General features: G+C 73.7%; 3 protein-coding genes across 5 annotated transcripts; 1 reads left to right on the plus strand and 2 right to left on the minus strand.

Annotated features, from left to right (window-relative positions):
* Nucleotides 1-146: 146 nt before the first annotated feature.
* Nucleotides 147-7174, minus strand: CARNS1 (carnosine synthase 1). The gene is made up of 10 exons (XM_083837121.1): nucleotides 7046-7174; nucleotides 6173-6190; nucleotides 5531-5762; nucleotides 5313-5402; nucleotides 4710-5194; nucleotides 4304-4484; nucleotides 3781-3866; nucleotides 3345-3576; nucleotides 2983-3254; nucleotides 147-2772 (listed from the first exon to the last, which is right to left on the minus strand). The coding sequence occupies exons 2-10, from the start codon at nucleotides 6173-6175 to the stop codon at nucleotides 1555-1557; spliced, it is 2799 nt and encodes a 932-aa protein (XP_083693247.1). The 5' UTR covers nucleotides 6176-6190; nucleotides 7046-7174; the 3' UTR covers nucleotides 147-1554.
* A 1656-nt stretch (nucleotides 7175-8830) lies between these two features.
* Nucleotides 8831-11322, plus strand: PPP1CA (protein phosphatase 1 catalytic subunit alpha). The gene is made up of 7 exons (XM_083838967.1): nucleotides 8831-8967; nucleotides 9270-9401; nucleotides 9498-9728; nucleotides 10056-10160; nucleotides 10264-10487; nucleotides 10761-10895; nucleotides 10993-11322. Exons 1-7 carry the CDS (start codon nucleotides 8913-8915, stop codon nucleotides 11101-11103), a joined length of 993 nt encoding a protein of 330 aa, XP_083695093.1. The 5' UTR covers nucleotides 8831-8912; the 3' UTR covers nucleotides 11104-11322.
* Nucleotides 11154-13899, minus strand: RAD9A (RAD9 checkpoint clamp component A). Of its 3 annotated transcripts, none has more exons than XM_083838964.1 (11): nucleotides 13411-13899; nucleotides 13247-13317; nucleotides 12981-13106; nucleotides 12781-12895; nucleotides 12608-12707; nucleotides 12398-12522; nucleotides 12222-12328; nucleotides 12077-12141; nucleotides 11905-12006; nucleotides 11617-11827; nucleotides 11154-11539 (listed from the first exon to the last, which is right to left on the minus strand). In XM_083838964.1, the coding sequence occupies exons 1-11, from the start codon at nucleotides 13442-13444 to the stop codon at nucleotides 11441-11443; spliced, it is 1155 nt and encodes a 384-aa protein (XP_083695090.1). In that variant the 5' UTR covers nucleotides 13445-13899; the 3' UTR covers nucleotides 11154-11440. The 3 variants fall into 3 exon arrangements, with proteins under 3 accessions (XP_083695090.1, XP_083695091.1, XP_083695092.1); XM_083838965.1 differs by having other exon boundaries at nucleotides 12413-12522; nucleotides 13411-13568; XM_083838966.1 differs by lacking the exon at nucleotides 13247-13317 and having other exon boundaries at nucleotides 13411-13418.
* Between the last annotated feature and the right edge of the window lie 644 nt (nucleotides 13900-14543).

The following is a 14543-nucleotide window of genomic DNA, read 5'->3' on the forward strand; positions in this document are numbered from 1 at the left end:
CCCCCCGACCCGGGGCCACGCCCCCGCGGCGGCTCGGGTATCGGGGTGGCCCTGCAAAGGGCAGGGGTCGGCCCCAAATGTCAGCGCTGGCCCGCGGGGGGGCCGGGAGGGGGAACTGCCCGCAGAAAGTGGGACAGCGACACGGCCCCGGTGCTCCACAGCCTTTATTGGGGGGTCTAGGGCACTGCGTGGGCTGTGTTATTGTAGGGTCGCTGCTGTTACCGGGGGGGTCTTGGGTGCTACATGGGCTGTGTTATTGTAGGGTCACTGCTGTTACTGGGGTCTAGGGCACTGCATGGGCTGTGTGTTATTGTAGGGTCACTGCTGTTACTGGGGTCTAGGGCACTGCATGGGCTGTGTGTTATTGTAGGGTCACTGCTGTTACTGGGGGGTCTTGGGCACTATGTTGGCTGTGCGTTGTTGTAGGGTCACTGCTGCTACCGGGGGGTCTTGGGCACTGCGTGGGCTGTGTGTTATTGTAGGGTCACTGCTGTTACCAGGGGTCTAGGGCGCTACATGGGCTGTGTTATTGTAGGGTCACTGCTGTTACTGGGGGGTCTTGGGTGCTACATGGGCTGTTATTGTAGGGTCACTGCTGCTACTGGGGGCCTAGGGCACTGCGTGGGCTGTGTGTTATTGTAGGGTCACTGCTGTTACTGGGGGGTCTCAGGTGCTACACGGGCTGTGTGGTTTTTTAGGGTCACTATTCCCCCCCAGTAAGGGGGGTCTTGGGCACTACACGACTACTCAAGCTGTGTTATTGTAGGATCGCTGCTGTTACTGGGGGGTCTCGGGTGCTACATGGGCTGTGTTATTGTAGGGTTGCTGCTGTTACTGTGGCATCTGTTGCTGTCAGACCACTCGATGGTGACGAGGGGTGACAGGGCAGCAGTGGCTATTACACACTGCGTTGTCACACGGCATTTCCTGAGGGCCCAGCTTGTCCTCGTGGACCCTTCCCAGGGCCGTGTGTCATGGGAGAGTCTCCCCACGTTTGTTATGGCAGGGTCTCCCTCACTCTGGTTTGTTATTGTAGGGTCTACCCAGTGATGGTGTTTCCTCACAGGGTCTCCCCATGCCGGTCTGTTATTGTAGGGTTTCCCCATGTTCATCTGCTATTGCAGGGTCTCCCCATGCTCATTTATCGTAGGGTCTCCCCACGCTGGTTCATTATTGTGGGACCTCCCTGTGCTCTGTTATTGCGGGGTCTCCCTGTGCTGGCTGGTCCTACTGCCATTGTGGAGTGGCATGGGTGCCATGGGGGCCACCCCATTACCATCGGCTCGTTAACGAGGGGGCCCCCTCCATGCCTCCCCTGGGGACAGCACAGGGATGGCTGGGCAGGGGTCTCAGGACTCCCCCTGGGCTCTGTCCCCGTGCCACGGGGAGCGAGCAACACGGGTGACAAGGCCCAGGGAGGGCTCAGGGGGAGGAGGTGGTGGAGAAGGGGGCACGTCGGGGGGCCGGGGGGAGCCGGGGGGCGCCGGGGGCCGGGCAGGCAGGGCCGTGGGTCAGGACCTCTGCGCCACCCCCCCGCCCCGCTCCCCGCCGGGGCTATTTGAAGTGGGAGAGGAAATGGTCGACGGGGTAGCGTGGCGAGTCGATGCCCAGCGCCTGGCAGAGCCCCAGCAGGCGCCCGCAGGCCTCGGCTGGGCTGCCCCCGGCGCAGGCCACGCTCAGGCAGGGCTCCTCGTACTGGCCGCCCGCCTCCTCGAAGAGCGGGTTGAGCCGCACCAGCCCGCGCCGCTGCAGGCCCTGCAGGGCCGCCAGCCCGCCGTGGCGCAGCGCCGGGCCGTGCTCGGAGGCCAGGCACATGACGCCCGCCAGGTGGGCGCGGGGCGCGGGGCGGGCGGGCAGCACAGGCGGCAGCCCCAGCGCCACCAGCACGGCCGCCAGCAGCAGGTCGGGGCCGTAGACGGCGCGGATCCAGTCGCGCAGGTAGAAGCCGCCCATGCGCGGGTTGATCTCCAGCAGGCGCGGGCCGCCGGGGCCCAGCTTCAGCTCCACGTTGAAGACGCCGTCGAGCAGCCCGCAGGCCCGGCAGCACTGCAGGGCCGCCCGCACCAGCTGGGCCTGCCGGTCGGCGGGCAGGCAGGAGGGCAGCACGGCCGCCGTCTCCAGGAAGGCGGGCAGGCGCGTGGGGCCGTTGTCCGACACCCAGGCGCCCAGCAGCCGCCCCTCGAACAGCACCAGGTCGACGTCGTGCTCGGTGCCCGGCACGTACTCCATCAGCAGCATGGCGTTGCCCCAGCCCAGCCCGATGCCCGGGTAGTCGGTGTCGGCACGCAGGTCGCGCCACAGCCGGGCGGCGTGCGCGTGGCACTGCCGGGCGCTCTCCACCAGCCGCACGCCCACGCCGCCCGCCCCGAACTCCAGCTTGGCCACGGCGGGGAAGGGGACGACACCCGCCGCCCGCTCCACGTCCCCGTGGCTGCGCAGCCGCCGGCAGGGCACGGCGAAGGCGGCGGGTGGCGGGCGGCCACGGCGGCAGCACTGCAGGTGCTGGTGGGTCCGGCTCTTCTGCTTGGCCAGGCGGACGGCAGCGGGCGGGCTGCCGCGCAGCCCCAGCCGCTGGCACACCAGCGCCGCCAGCACCACGCAGTCGTCCCAGTAGGAGAGGCAGGCGTGGGGCCGCAGGTCCCGGGCGCGCACCATCTCCACCACCCGCTCAGCGTGCTCCTCGTCGCGCTGGTGCTCCCGGCTGTCGTAGGGCAGGAAGGTCTGCACCAGCCCCGCCGCAAAGTGCTCCGGGTCCGACTCCACCAGGTGGATCTGCGCAGCCACCACACGGGCATCACTGTGGTATGGGGACGGGGGACGGGTGCCCACCCCCGGCCCCACGCCGCCCCCCTCAGCCCATGCAGAAGGAGAGCAGGTCGGAGACCACCCGCAGTGCGAGCACTGCTGCAGCGCAGCTGCTGCCTGCGGGGCGGTGACCGGTGTTCACTCTGGAACCTACTGACAGCCCCATTTCCTCCTTACCCTCAAGCCATATTCGCGGGCTGCTTCCCAAACGAAACTCTTGCTGACGCCGCCGGCCCCGATGAGTAGGATGTCCTTGCCCTCTACCAGGTGGCACTGTGCCCGGTGGAGCAGGGCTTCTGCCAGCAGCCGGGGCAGGTCACCAGCAGGCTCCCCCACGTCGCGCCCCATGGCCTCAGCCAGCAGGCAGGTCTCCAAGCACCGCTGGCAGTTGGCAGACAGGGCCACCAGCTCCAGGGTGTCATCCACACATGACAGCAGGAAATCCACACCTGGGGGACACGGTGGGAACGGCGCACTCAGCACCCCAGGGCTGCCCTCCCCCTGCCCCTGCAGGAGCACCCCCAGGGGCTGGTGCTCACCAAGGATGTCGGTGCGGGCGCGGGCGCCACCACGCTGTGCGGGGCTCAGCTCGGCTTCAGCGGCCAGGAGGGCGGCCATGGCGTCCTCAGCAGCCCCCCGCAGCCGCTCCGCCAGTGCCTGCCGGTGCCCCGGGTCCGCCAGGCCCCACTGCTGCAGGCTGGAGTCCAGGCCCAGGGGCAGCGCCGCCCCATGCCGTACCGGCGCCTCCGCGCGCCCCATGCCGCATGCCACCTGTGGGGACACGCCGCCACCGGCACGGGGACATGGGCCACCCCCGGGGACGCCCAGAGCCACCAGGTGCCGACACCCCACAGCTCGCGGTCACCCCCACCCTGCTGCACCCACCGCCAAGCACAGGGGCCACATGAACGGGGGGGGGGGGTTCCCGACCCCACCCAAGGGTGTGGCACCCCCACCCTCGCGCCCGGGCCGTACCTGGCAGAGCTGGGGCCGGTCCCCCCAGGACCGGCAGACGACGGTGCAGATGCGCAGGGCCACGGGCAGCCGCGGGGCTGCGCTGCCTGGGGGGCGAGGGACAGGGCAGGGACGCGCCGCAGCCCGAGGACAGGAACGTGGGGAGGGGGCCCAGCCGCCCCCCCCCCCAACCCACCCCCGGTCGCAGGGCAGCCCAGTGTGGCACCACCACCACCACGGCCACCCCCAGCCCCCTGGGATGGTGGGGGGCCAAGGACGGTCCCCCCGCCTCCCCACCTGCCCCCTTATGATGGGCACTGCCCCCCAGCTCAGGGGACAGGAGGGGGCCAGGGCAGTCACCTCCCCCTCCTCCCTAGGGGGCTGCAAGGGTCCGGGGTGGCCCCCACCCCAGGGTTTGGACATGAGGCTGACAGCGACCATGGGAGCTTCAGGGGGCCCTTCCCAGGGACGGTGGGAGCTCCAGGGGGCCCTTCCCGCCCCTCTCCCCCCCCGGGGGTGGTGGGCGCCCGAGGGGGGGTCTTACGTGGGGGGGGCGCGGGCAGGCGGGTGGTGGGCACCAGGGCCTCCAGCAGGACGCTCTCCTCCTCCTGCAGCCCACTCAGCCGGGCCACCACCGCCGCCGCCACCGCCGCCCCCTCCGCCTTCCCGTGGGTGCTGCGAGTGCCTGTCCCACGCCACCGCCACCCTGCCGGCCGCACCGCCACCTGCATGCAGCGTGGTGTCACCCCCTGCCACCTCGCCACAGCACCCCTCGCCCCCTGCCACCCGCTCCCACCACCACCCCGTGGCCGTCCCACCAAGCCGCGCCACCACTCGGTGCTTGTGACTGGCACCCCACAGCCGCCCCCGAGTGTCCCGCTGCTGCTCCCTGCCCCCACGCCCCAGCCCCACAGCCCCCCACCCAGCCCGCGGTGCCACCCAGTGCCCACCTGGCTGTAGGGCTTCATGGCAGTGCCCCCCAGGAAGGCGCCCACTTCCTCCCGCACCAGGCTCTCCTGGCCCTGGGGGTCCTCCAGCCGCACCAGGCGCACCCCAGGGGGTGCGGGGTCCTCAGGCAGGGCCCCCTCCGTTCCCAGGACAAAGGCCAGGGTGGGGGGCACGAGCAGGCCAGCACGGGCAGCCAGCACCCGGCGGGTGGCCACCGGGTCCTCCAGCCACTGCGCCAGTGGCACCGAGCCCCCCATGGGACAGTCGAGGTCGCGGGCCAGCTCGCCCACCCAGCTGCTCTCAGTCCCGGGGCTGAAGGTGCCCGTCACGTAGGTGGCCCTCCGGGGGGGCACAAACACCTCCAGGGTGCTGTGGCCCCCCGCCTCGAAGGAGACTCCCTGGGAGAGCAGCAGTGACCAGGCGCCTGGGGACGTCTCCGAGGGCACCCGGCTGGCCCAGGTGGGTGAGAGGCACAGCACCATGGCACCTGCGGGTGGGCAGGGGTGTGGGCAGTGGCTGTGCCCCCTGTGCTGGGCACCCACCCTGGGTGGGACGTGGGGGGAGCTCGTGGCTGCCCGTTATGGGGGACTGGGGGCCGTACGCACCTGGGCAGCGGGAGCCACCCTCCAGCAGGATGGGCAGGAAGGCGGTAGGGGAGCCCAGGATGCAGACAGTCATGTCCAGTGGACCGAATCCTGCCAGCGAGGTGGTGGTCAGCAGGCATGGGACCCCACTGCCACCCCGTCTCTGGCACCCCAGTGCCAGGACACAGCCTGGCGCTGTGTCCCCAGCTCCCAGCCCCCGTGACCCCCATGCCCAGTACCCGTGCGGGGCTCCTTGGTGTGGTCCACGGTGAGGGGCAGCCCCTCCTGGCGCAGGGCACTCTGCAGCAACTCGTAGCCATGGGTGGCTGAGTCGGGGTCCCCGGTGTCCTCGGGGACCTCGCCATCAGACACCTCCTCGTCCAGCCAGCCCGGGCACAGTGCCTCCGGCCCTGCCCACTCCTGCTCCTTCGGGCTCAGCGGCTGCTCCACGCTGACCTGGTCCACTGAGAGCTGCCGTGGGGCACAGCCGGGGCTGGAACCGGGTGGCTGCCGTGGGGGTTGCCACGGGGCACAGACAGGGGCAGGGATGGGGCCAGCAGTGGGACAGATGAGGGGCGAGCACGGGGGCGATGGAGCTGGCGTGGGGGCGATGGGGCGGGCGTGGGGTTCAGGGCAGCATGGGGCAGGCACGGGGCAGTGCCGCAGCACGGGGCAAGGGGGTTGGGGGGCTGTGGGGGTGCCCAGGCACGGAGCCACCGCCTTGGGGACAGCAGGGCAGTGCCAGCTCCCAGACAAAGCGTCCCCTTGTCCCCGCGGGGTCACGCGGCGGGTGGGCACGGCACTGCCACGCCGAGTGCCCGGTACCGCCGAGCCCCGCCGGGAAGAGCCCCCCCCGCCTGGACGCTCCCGGGACCACTCACCATCCTGGCGTCGGGGGGCTGCAAAAGACAGAGGGGCTGAGTCAGCCGAGTTCGGCAGGGACCCCCGGGGTGTCCTGGGGTCCCCTCGGTGCCAGCCCCGGTGTCCCTTCTCCCCCCCCCCCCCCCCCCGCACCCCTCGGTGCCAGCCCTGCTGACTGGGGCAGCTCCGGCTGAGCCCCGGCAGGGATTATCCTAATCCGGCGTCAGCTCAGCCCCACCGGGGACCCCCCTGCGCCCGGTGCCAAGGTGCCCTGGGGCTGTGGGCCCGGGCACGCCCCCCCCCCCCGGGTGCCCCAGCCCAGCGGCTCTGGCGCGGGGGGAAACTGAGGCACGGGCGTCCCCCGGCCAGCACGGACAGCCGCGGACCCCACGGGGGGGCCCTGGACGGTGTCCACGCGACGGGGGCGACCCCGGTGGCGGGACGCCCCCTCCCCGCCCCCCGGCGAGCCCTTTCGCCGCGGTACCTGCGCGGGGCCCGCGGTCGCGCGTGGATGGATGCCTGCCCCCAGGACAGCGCCCCGCTGGAGCCGGGGGCGCGCTCGGAGCCCTTAAAGCCCCGCGCCCACACCCCCCCCAACCGGGGCCCGGCCCCGTGCCCCGGATTAGGCGGCGGGCACGGCGGGCGGCACAGAGCCCCATTGTCCCCGGCTGCCACCCGGCCCCTGTCGCCTGTTGCCTGTCGCCTGTCCCCAGCGCGGCGGAGATGCGGCGCCGCACGTCCCCCGGCTTAGCGCGGCAGCTGCTCGCGCTGTCGCCGTCCCCGTCCCCGCAGCGCTCTGAGCACGCCACGCACGGACACGCGTGGACACACGTGCGCAAGTCCCCGCACACGCGTGCACAGCGCACACGCAGCCCCCCCCCCCCGGCACCCACCGGCGGTCGCTGTGGCGGTGCCGGTGCCCGCGGCTGTCGCTGCCCGCAGAGCCCTGTGCCCGGTTCTGCACCGGCGGTGCCTCCAGCCCGGGCGGGGCGGCCCCGGGGGAGGGCGCGGGGCGGGGACGGGGGGCGGGGGGTGCGGGGAGGCGGCCAGCGGGGGTTGGGGCACCCGGGGGTCGCCCGGGGACAGCGGCGCAGCTGACACCGCGGGGCTGAAATGTCACGGACGGGGGCCACGGGCACGCGGCCCGGGCTGGCGGCGCGCGTGGCACGCGGGGAGCGGACGGCACCGGGGGCACGCGTGGCACGGCACGGCACGGCACGGCACGGCACGGCACGGCACGGCACGGCACAGCGCCCCACGGCGCGGCACACGCCGTCTCCCCCGCTCCCCACGGAGGCCCCCACGGGAGTCTCCGCGGCACGGGGGTGGCAACAGCCTCCCGGCAACGGTCCCGCGTGGCCGCACCGGCACAGCCCCGAGACGCGGCCCCGCCGGGCGGGAGCGGGCACCGGGGGGTGCGGGCACGGGGCACGCACGGAGCGGGGCGGCGGGGGCAGAGCTGCGCCTGTCCCCCCGCGCCCCCCCCCGACCCCCCCCCGGTGCAGTCCCGTGTCCCGCGTCACGTGTCCCGGTGCCTCCGTGCCCCCCGGTGCTGTCCCGTGCCCCCTGTCACGTGTCCCGGTGCCCCGCTGCCCCCCGGTGCCGTCACATGTCCCGGTCCCGTGCACCCCGCGGTGCACCCCCGGGGCTGTCCGTGTCCCCCCTGCCCCCCAGTGCTGTCGCCCATCCCAAATCCCGTCTCCCTCACGTCCCCCGGTGCTGTCCCGTGTCACCTACCCAAGTCCCCACCCCGGCGCCCCGGTGCCCACCGTGTCCCGTGTCCCCCCATGCTCCCCGGTGCTGTGCCGTGTCCCAGTGTCCCGGTGCCCCGCCGGTGTCTCCGTGCCCCCCGTGCTGCCCCCTGCCTTATGTCCCGTGTCTCCTACCCCGCTGTCCCCCCCCCATCCACCCACGCACGTCTTGCTGCCCCCCGGTGCTGCCCCGTGTCCCCCCACGTCCCCCGGTGCTTCCTCTTGCCCCACTTCCCGCGTCCCCCCCATGTTCCCCGGTGCCGTCCCGTGTCCCCTATCCCGTGTCCCAGCGTCTCGGTGCCGTCCCGGTGCCCCCGCTATGTCTCCGTGCCCCCCGGTGCAGCCCCTTGTCCTACGTCCCGCGTCCCGGTGCCCTCCCGCTGCCTTCCCGTGTCCCCTATCCCGGTGCCCGCCGTGTCCCGGTGCTCGCCGGTACTGCCCCGTGTCCCCTGTCCCGCTGACCCCCGGTGTCCCGGTGCCTCCGGTGCTGTCCCGCGTCCCCTATCCCGGTGCCCGCCGTGTCCCGGTGCCCCCGGTGCTGTCCCGCGTCCCTTATCCCGGTGCCCGCCGTGTCCCGGTGCCCCCGGTGCTGCCCCGTGTCCCCTGTCCCGCTGACCCCCGGTGTCCCGGTGCCCCCTGTGCTGTCCCGCGTCCCCTATCCCGGTGCCCGCCGTGTCCCTGTGCCCCCCGGTGCCTTCCCGTGTCCCCCGTCCCGCCGACTCCCGGTGTCCCGGTGCCGCCCCGCGTCCCACGCCCCGTGTCCCGGTGCTGCCCCGCGTCCCCCGTCCCGGTGCCCGCCGTGTCCCGGTGCCCGCCGGCGCCGTCCCTCGTCCCCCGTCCCGGTTGCCCCCCGGCGTCCCGCCGCCGGCCGCCCCGCTCCGCGTCTCGGCGGCCTCCGGCCCGGCAGGGGGCGCTGCGGCGCCGCCCCCCGGGTCCCCGCGGGCCGCTCCCGGTGCCGGGCGGGGCGGGGCGGGGCGGGCGGCGCGCGGGGACGCAGCGTCCGGCGGCCATGGCGGACACCGAGAAGCTGAACCTGGACTCCATCATCAGCCGCCTCCTGGAGGGTGAGCGGCCCCCACGGGACCCCCCCGGCCGCCCCCTCCGGCACGGGGCCGCCGCCAACGGCCCCGCCCGCGGCACCAACGGCCCCGGGGCCCCGGCGGCCTCCGGGCCCCGCAACGGCTCCGGGGAGGGACCGGGACCGGCGGGGGGTGGGCCTGAGGGGACCGGGGAGAGGGGGGCGGGTACCGGGCCGGGCGGTCCGGGGGTGTGGGGGGGGCACGGCGGGGTCTGGGGGCGTTTACCGGCTCCGTTACCGGCTCCGTTACCGGGGGGGGGGGTCCCGCTGACGGCCGCCCCCCCGCAGTGCAAGGGTCGCGTCCCGGGAAGAACGTGCAGCTGACGGAGAACGAGATCCGCGGGCTGTGCCTCAAGTCGCGGGAGATCTTCCTGAGCCAGCCCATCCTGCTGGAGCTCGAGGCGCCCCTCAAGATCTGCGGTGAGCACCGGGACGGGGCGGGGGCACCGCGGGCACCGGGGGGGGGGCGGCGGGGCCGGGCGTCACCCCGCGCTGTGCCCCCCCCCCCCCCCCCAGGGGACATCCACGGGCAGTACTACGACCTGCTGCGCCTCTTCGAGTACGGCGGCTTCCCCCCCGAGAGCAACTACCTGTTCCTGGGCGACTACGTGGACCGGGGCAAGCAGTCCCTGGAGACCATCTGCCTGCTGCTGGCCTACAAGATCAAGTACCCCGAGAACTTCTTCCTGCTGCGCGGCAACCACGAGTGCGCCAGCATCAACCGCATCTACGGCTTCTACGATGAGTGTGAGTGCTGAGACGCCGCCGTGCCCCCCTCCAGCCCCATCCCACCCACCTTTCCCTGCCCGCCTTCGCCTCGTGTCTTCCCCGTGCCATCCCACGCTTGGCCCCGTCTACGGTTTCTGTGACAAACGGGAGCCCCCTTGTCACCCCCATGCCACCCGTCCCCACCGGCACCTTCTCTGCCGGGATGCGATGCCCCGTGCCTGCCCCGTGCCCCCGTCCCAGGCCCACGCTGCGTCACCCGGTGACGTCCCGCGGGCAGCCGGAGCGGGGCCGGGGCTGGCGAGGCTCCGTGGGGGGGCTCCTGGCACCCACGCCGCTGCTTCACAGGCAAGCGGCGGTACAACATCAAGCTCTGGAAGACATTCACCGACTGCTTCAACTGCTTGCCCATCGCCGCCATCGTGGACGAGAAGATCTTCTGCTGCCACGGAGGTGGGCACGGTGCCCCCGGGGCGTGGGGCTGTCCCGGGGGGGGGGCTGTCCCAGGGAGGGGGGCTACCCCCCGGCAGGGCCTGACGCCGCCCGCCCCGTGCAGGGCTGTCTCCCGACCTGCAGTCGATGGAGCAGATCCGGCGGATCATGCGCCCCACGGACGTGCCCGACCAGGGGCTGCTGTGCGACCTGCTCTGGTCCGACCCGGACAAGGACGTGCAGGGATGGGGCGAGAACGACCGCGGCGTCTCCTTCACCTTCGGGGCAGAGGTGGTGGCCAAGTTCCTGCACAAGCACGACCTGGACCTCATCTGCCGGGCACACCAGGTACCGCTGGGGGAGGTTGGAGGGGTGCCTGGCTCTTGCTCTGGGGTGTTTGCTCTGGGCACACCCGGGCTCCCTACAGGCAGGGGTCTCCAGGGGGTTTCCCCTCCAGAGGGGACGTTTGGGGTCTCGGGGGTGTTGCCCCAGCGGGTGGCGGGGCTCCGTAAGCTTGTGGAGGGAAGGTATTTGTCCCGGGGGGGATCGCAGGCAGGGCGCAGGGGGGATATCTGCCCCAGGGCAGTGGGGATGCCCCAGCTGAGCCCCGAGGCCCCGCAGGTGGTGGAGGACGGCTACGAATTCTTCGCCAAGCGCCAGCTCGTGACCCTCTTCTCGGCGCCCAACTACTGCGGGGAGTTCGACAACGCAGGCGCCATGATGAGCGTGGATGAGACCCTCATGTGCTCCTTCCAGGTGGGCTGCAGCTCGGGCGGGTGGGCGGGTGGGCCTGGAGGTGGGGAAAGTGGGGGGGCGGCCGCCTGCAGCCCCCCACTCATCCCCTGACCCCCAGATCCTGAAGCCGGCCGACAAGAACAAGGGCAAATACGGGCAGTTCAGCGGGCTGAACCCCGCCGGACGCCCCGTCACCCCTCCCCGCAACTCTGCCAAAGCCAAGAAGTGAGCACCCGCCGCCGGGGCCCGGGGCCCGGCCCCCCCATCAGGTCGCTCCTCTTTCCATTCGTTTTTTTATTTGTAAGATCCCGCCCCCCCCCCCACCCTCCACCGAACCAAAAGCCCCCTCTGGGGCAGGGCCCACCGGGGTGAGTGGGGCAGCCCACCCCTGGGACAGCAGTGGAGGGGGGGGCAGGAGGCTTTTTTGGGAATAAACTTGTAAAGGGTCGCGGGGGGGTGCTTTGTGTTGTGGCTGGGGGGATCCGGGGGAGCACAACCTGCGTGCCCAGGCAGTGCCAGCTGCCGCAGCAGGGCCCCAGGGCTGGTGCCAGGGGGCACCGGGGGTCTCAGCACTCGCCATCGCTGTCCTCTGCCAGCACCTCCTGGTTGGGGGTCGGGCTGGGCCCCCCCGCTGTCATCACCGAGCCGAAAAACAGCGAGCGGAACTGGGGGGGGAGAGGCAGGTGTCAGGGGGGAGTGCGCCCATCCCCTGCCCCCCGACACATCCGTGCCCGTCCCCCACCTTCTTGTGAGGGGGCGTCCCTGGCACAGCTCCTTCCTCCTCCTCCTCCTCCTCCTGGGGGTCGCTTTCTATGGGACGAGGGGTGCGCAGGGGGAAGGTGGGGCTGGGGGGTGCCCCCGAATCCTCCCCGTAGCTGCCGGTTTCCATGGCAACCATGTAGGACTCGAGGTCATCGGCGAAGTCGTCAGACGGGGCAGGCGCGTGGGAAATGCTGCATGGGGAGACGGCGAGTCAGCGGGGGTGGCGTGGGGGCCGTTCACTCTGGTCCCTACTGGTGGCAGCGGTTACCCGTTGGCTGCGGGGGGCTGGGAGCTGCTCTCGGGGTCCAGGAGGGTGGCCAGGACCAGGTGTGCCTCCATCAGGGGGTCTTCCAGGGTGAAGATCGCCGGCCTGGGGGCACAGAGGCCCTGAGCACAGGGGGGTCAGGCAAGCACGGGGCGGCCAGGGCAGCTGCTCCTACCTGCCGGGCGCGTCGTAGTGGATGGTGAGGGGCAAGTTGGAGGTCTCGGCGAAAGTCAGGATTCCCTGGGCGGAGACGAGATGGAGTGAGAGCTGAGCGGGTGAGGGGGGAGGACGTTTGGGGGTGGCCCCCGGGTCACGCTCACCCGAAATTCCTTGAGGCAGAAGGTGATGCGGGAGTCCGGGACCACAGCCACCGCCTGGAACTCGTCCGGGGCCAGCCACAGCTCCGTCACCATCGCCTTGCCCAGGTCTGCGGGGAGGCCGTCAGGGGCACGGGGCGGGAAGGCACCTCCCCGTCAGCCCCCGGCCCCGAGCTCACCGGCCCCCAGCTCACCGGCCTCGTCCTCCACGTAGCTGCGGAGGCTGATCCTGCCCCCGGGGCCGGCCCCCAGCGTCACCTCCGCCAGCGTCTGCGGGAAGTGGACCACAGCCTCCGCCAGCACCCTGCGGCACGGGGCGGGAGGGGGCTCAGCACCTCGTGTCCCACCCCCCCCCGCCACGTATCCCCGCAGCCCCCCGGTGCCCTCACCGTGCCGGGGCGCAGAGGCTGCTGGCGCAGCGCTGCGTGTCGAAGACGGCCTGCAGCCGCTCGCACTCCTGGAAGGCCAGGTTGTGGGTCCGGGTGATGCCTGGGGGGTGGTGAACGGTGGCTCAGCGGGGCCGGTGCGGCCCCCCCCGCCCGCCCCCCGGTGCCCCACTCACCGTACTTGCAGTGCAGCTGCACCACCAGGCGGCTGGCACGGGGCCGCAGCAGCACCAGGCACCGCTCCACCGTCTTCTCCAGCGCGGGCAGCGAGCGGAAGACGCCGAGGAAGGACTGGGGCAGGGGGGGCAGAGCACGGCCGTCAGCCCCCGGGGGTACCGGGAGGATACCGGGGGGGTACCGGGGGGGGTTGGCTCACCTTCATGTGCACCTTGCAGCGCGGGGGCGCGGCGGGGGGCCCGGGCTGGTACAGCTGGAAGAAGAGGGGCGCCAGGAGGAAGGAGGCGAAGGCGGAGCGCGAGGCGCTGGCGGCCCGCAGGGACAGCTGGGGGGGGGCACGGGGGCGGCACCGGGCCGTCAGCGGGCGGGCCTGCACCGGGACGAGGGGGGCGGGGGGGGTGCTCGGGGCTCCCCCCGCCCCTCCCCAGCCCCGGTACGGCCCCGTCCCGGTGCGCAGCCCCGTACCCCGCTGCCGGTGGGCTCCAGGTACAGCTCGTCCCCGATGCGCGACAGCGCGTGCACGGCGCGGCCCAGGGCTGCGGGAGCGGGGCGGTGAGGGGGGGGGGCGGTCACCGCCAACACCCCAGCCCCCCCCCGCCCCCCGGTCCCGGTGCCGGTCCCGGGCTCACCTCTGACGTTGCTACCGGCGATGACGCACTTCATGGCGGGGGGGCTGCCGGGCCCCGCCCCCCGCCCCGCCCCCCCACCTGCCGGGCCCTCTCCCCCCGCCCGCGCGGCCCCGCCGCTCCCTCCCGCCGCGCCGCCGCCGCCACCGGCCCCGCTCCCGCCCGCCGCCTTCCCATTGGACGCCAGCCCGCCTCCGCCCCGCCCCCCGCGGCCGCCCGATTGGCTGGCGCGGCTGAGTGACGGCGCGGCGGCGCTCTGCGAGCCGCGGCCCTTCACGTGACCGGGGGCGGGACCTTCGCCCGTCTCCCTCCGCTCCGCCCCGCTCCTCAGCGGCCCGCGAAGGGGCGGGCCCTTCCCGGCCGGCCGGCACGCTATTGGACGCCGGAGCGCGGGCGGCGCGGCGGATTGGAGGACAGCCGGAGCGACGTGCCGCGCGGCCAATGGGGCCTCGACGAGCAGGGGTGGGGCGACGCCGGCCGCGCTCCCCTCCGCCGGCCCTCGGGCCACCGGCCCCCCGCGCCGCCCGCAGCTCTGCCCCGGGGCCGGGCCCGGCGGGAGCCTGCCCCGCGCGGGGCTGCTCGGCTCCGGGGCGCGGGGCAGCCCCCGCCCACCCCCGCTGCCCGGTGCGGCCCCGGCGGCGTGCTGCGGGCTGCGGGGGCCGGCGGGCTGCCCCGCCGCAAAGGTCGGCAGTGGGAGGCGGCGGCGGCACCGGGGCTGGGGCGGGGGCGCTGCCGGTGACGCAGCCCCGGGCAGGGGCAAGGCCTCGCCCACGCCGCCGGGTCTCGGCCCCGGGTGGACCTGGGGGGGGGGGGGGGGGCTGGGCTGCGGCTCCCCGGGGCGAGCGGGGCGGGGCCCGGCACGTGGCCCCCGAAATAGGGACCCCGGAACAGGGGCCCCCGCCCGCCCGCCCCCTCCCCGGGGGAGCCGCGGGGTCGGCCCGGAGCCGGCCGCCGCTCCCATCAGCCCCGCGGTGCTGCCGGCAGCCCCCGGGGACCCGCAGGCGGCTTTTCCCAACCGCCGGGCTCTGCTGGGGGGGGGGCCGATTGCCGGGGGGGAAACCGGACACCCTGCCCGCGGCAGGGGGAGTGGAGCGCACGGGGAGGCCGGCCCCGCGCTGGCGGCTGGGGGGAGGCGG

Source organism: Anser anser, assembly GCF_964211835.1.
Source record: "Anser anser genome assembly, chromosome: 5".
Taxonomy (NCBI): domain Eukaryota; kingdom Metazoa; phylum Chordata; class Aves; order Anseriformes; family Anatidae; genus Anser; species Anser anser.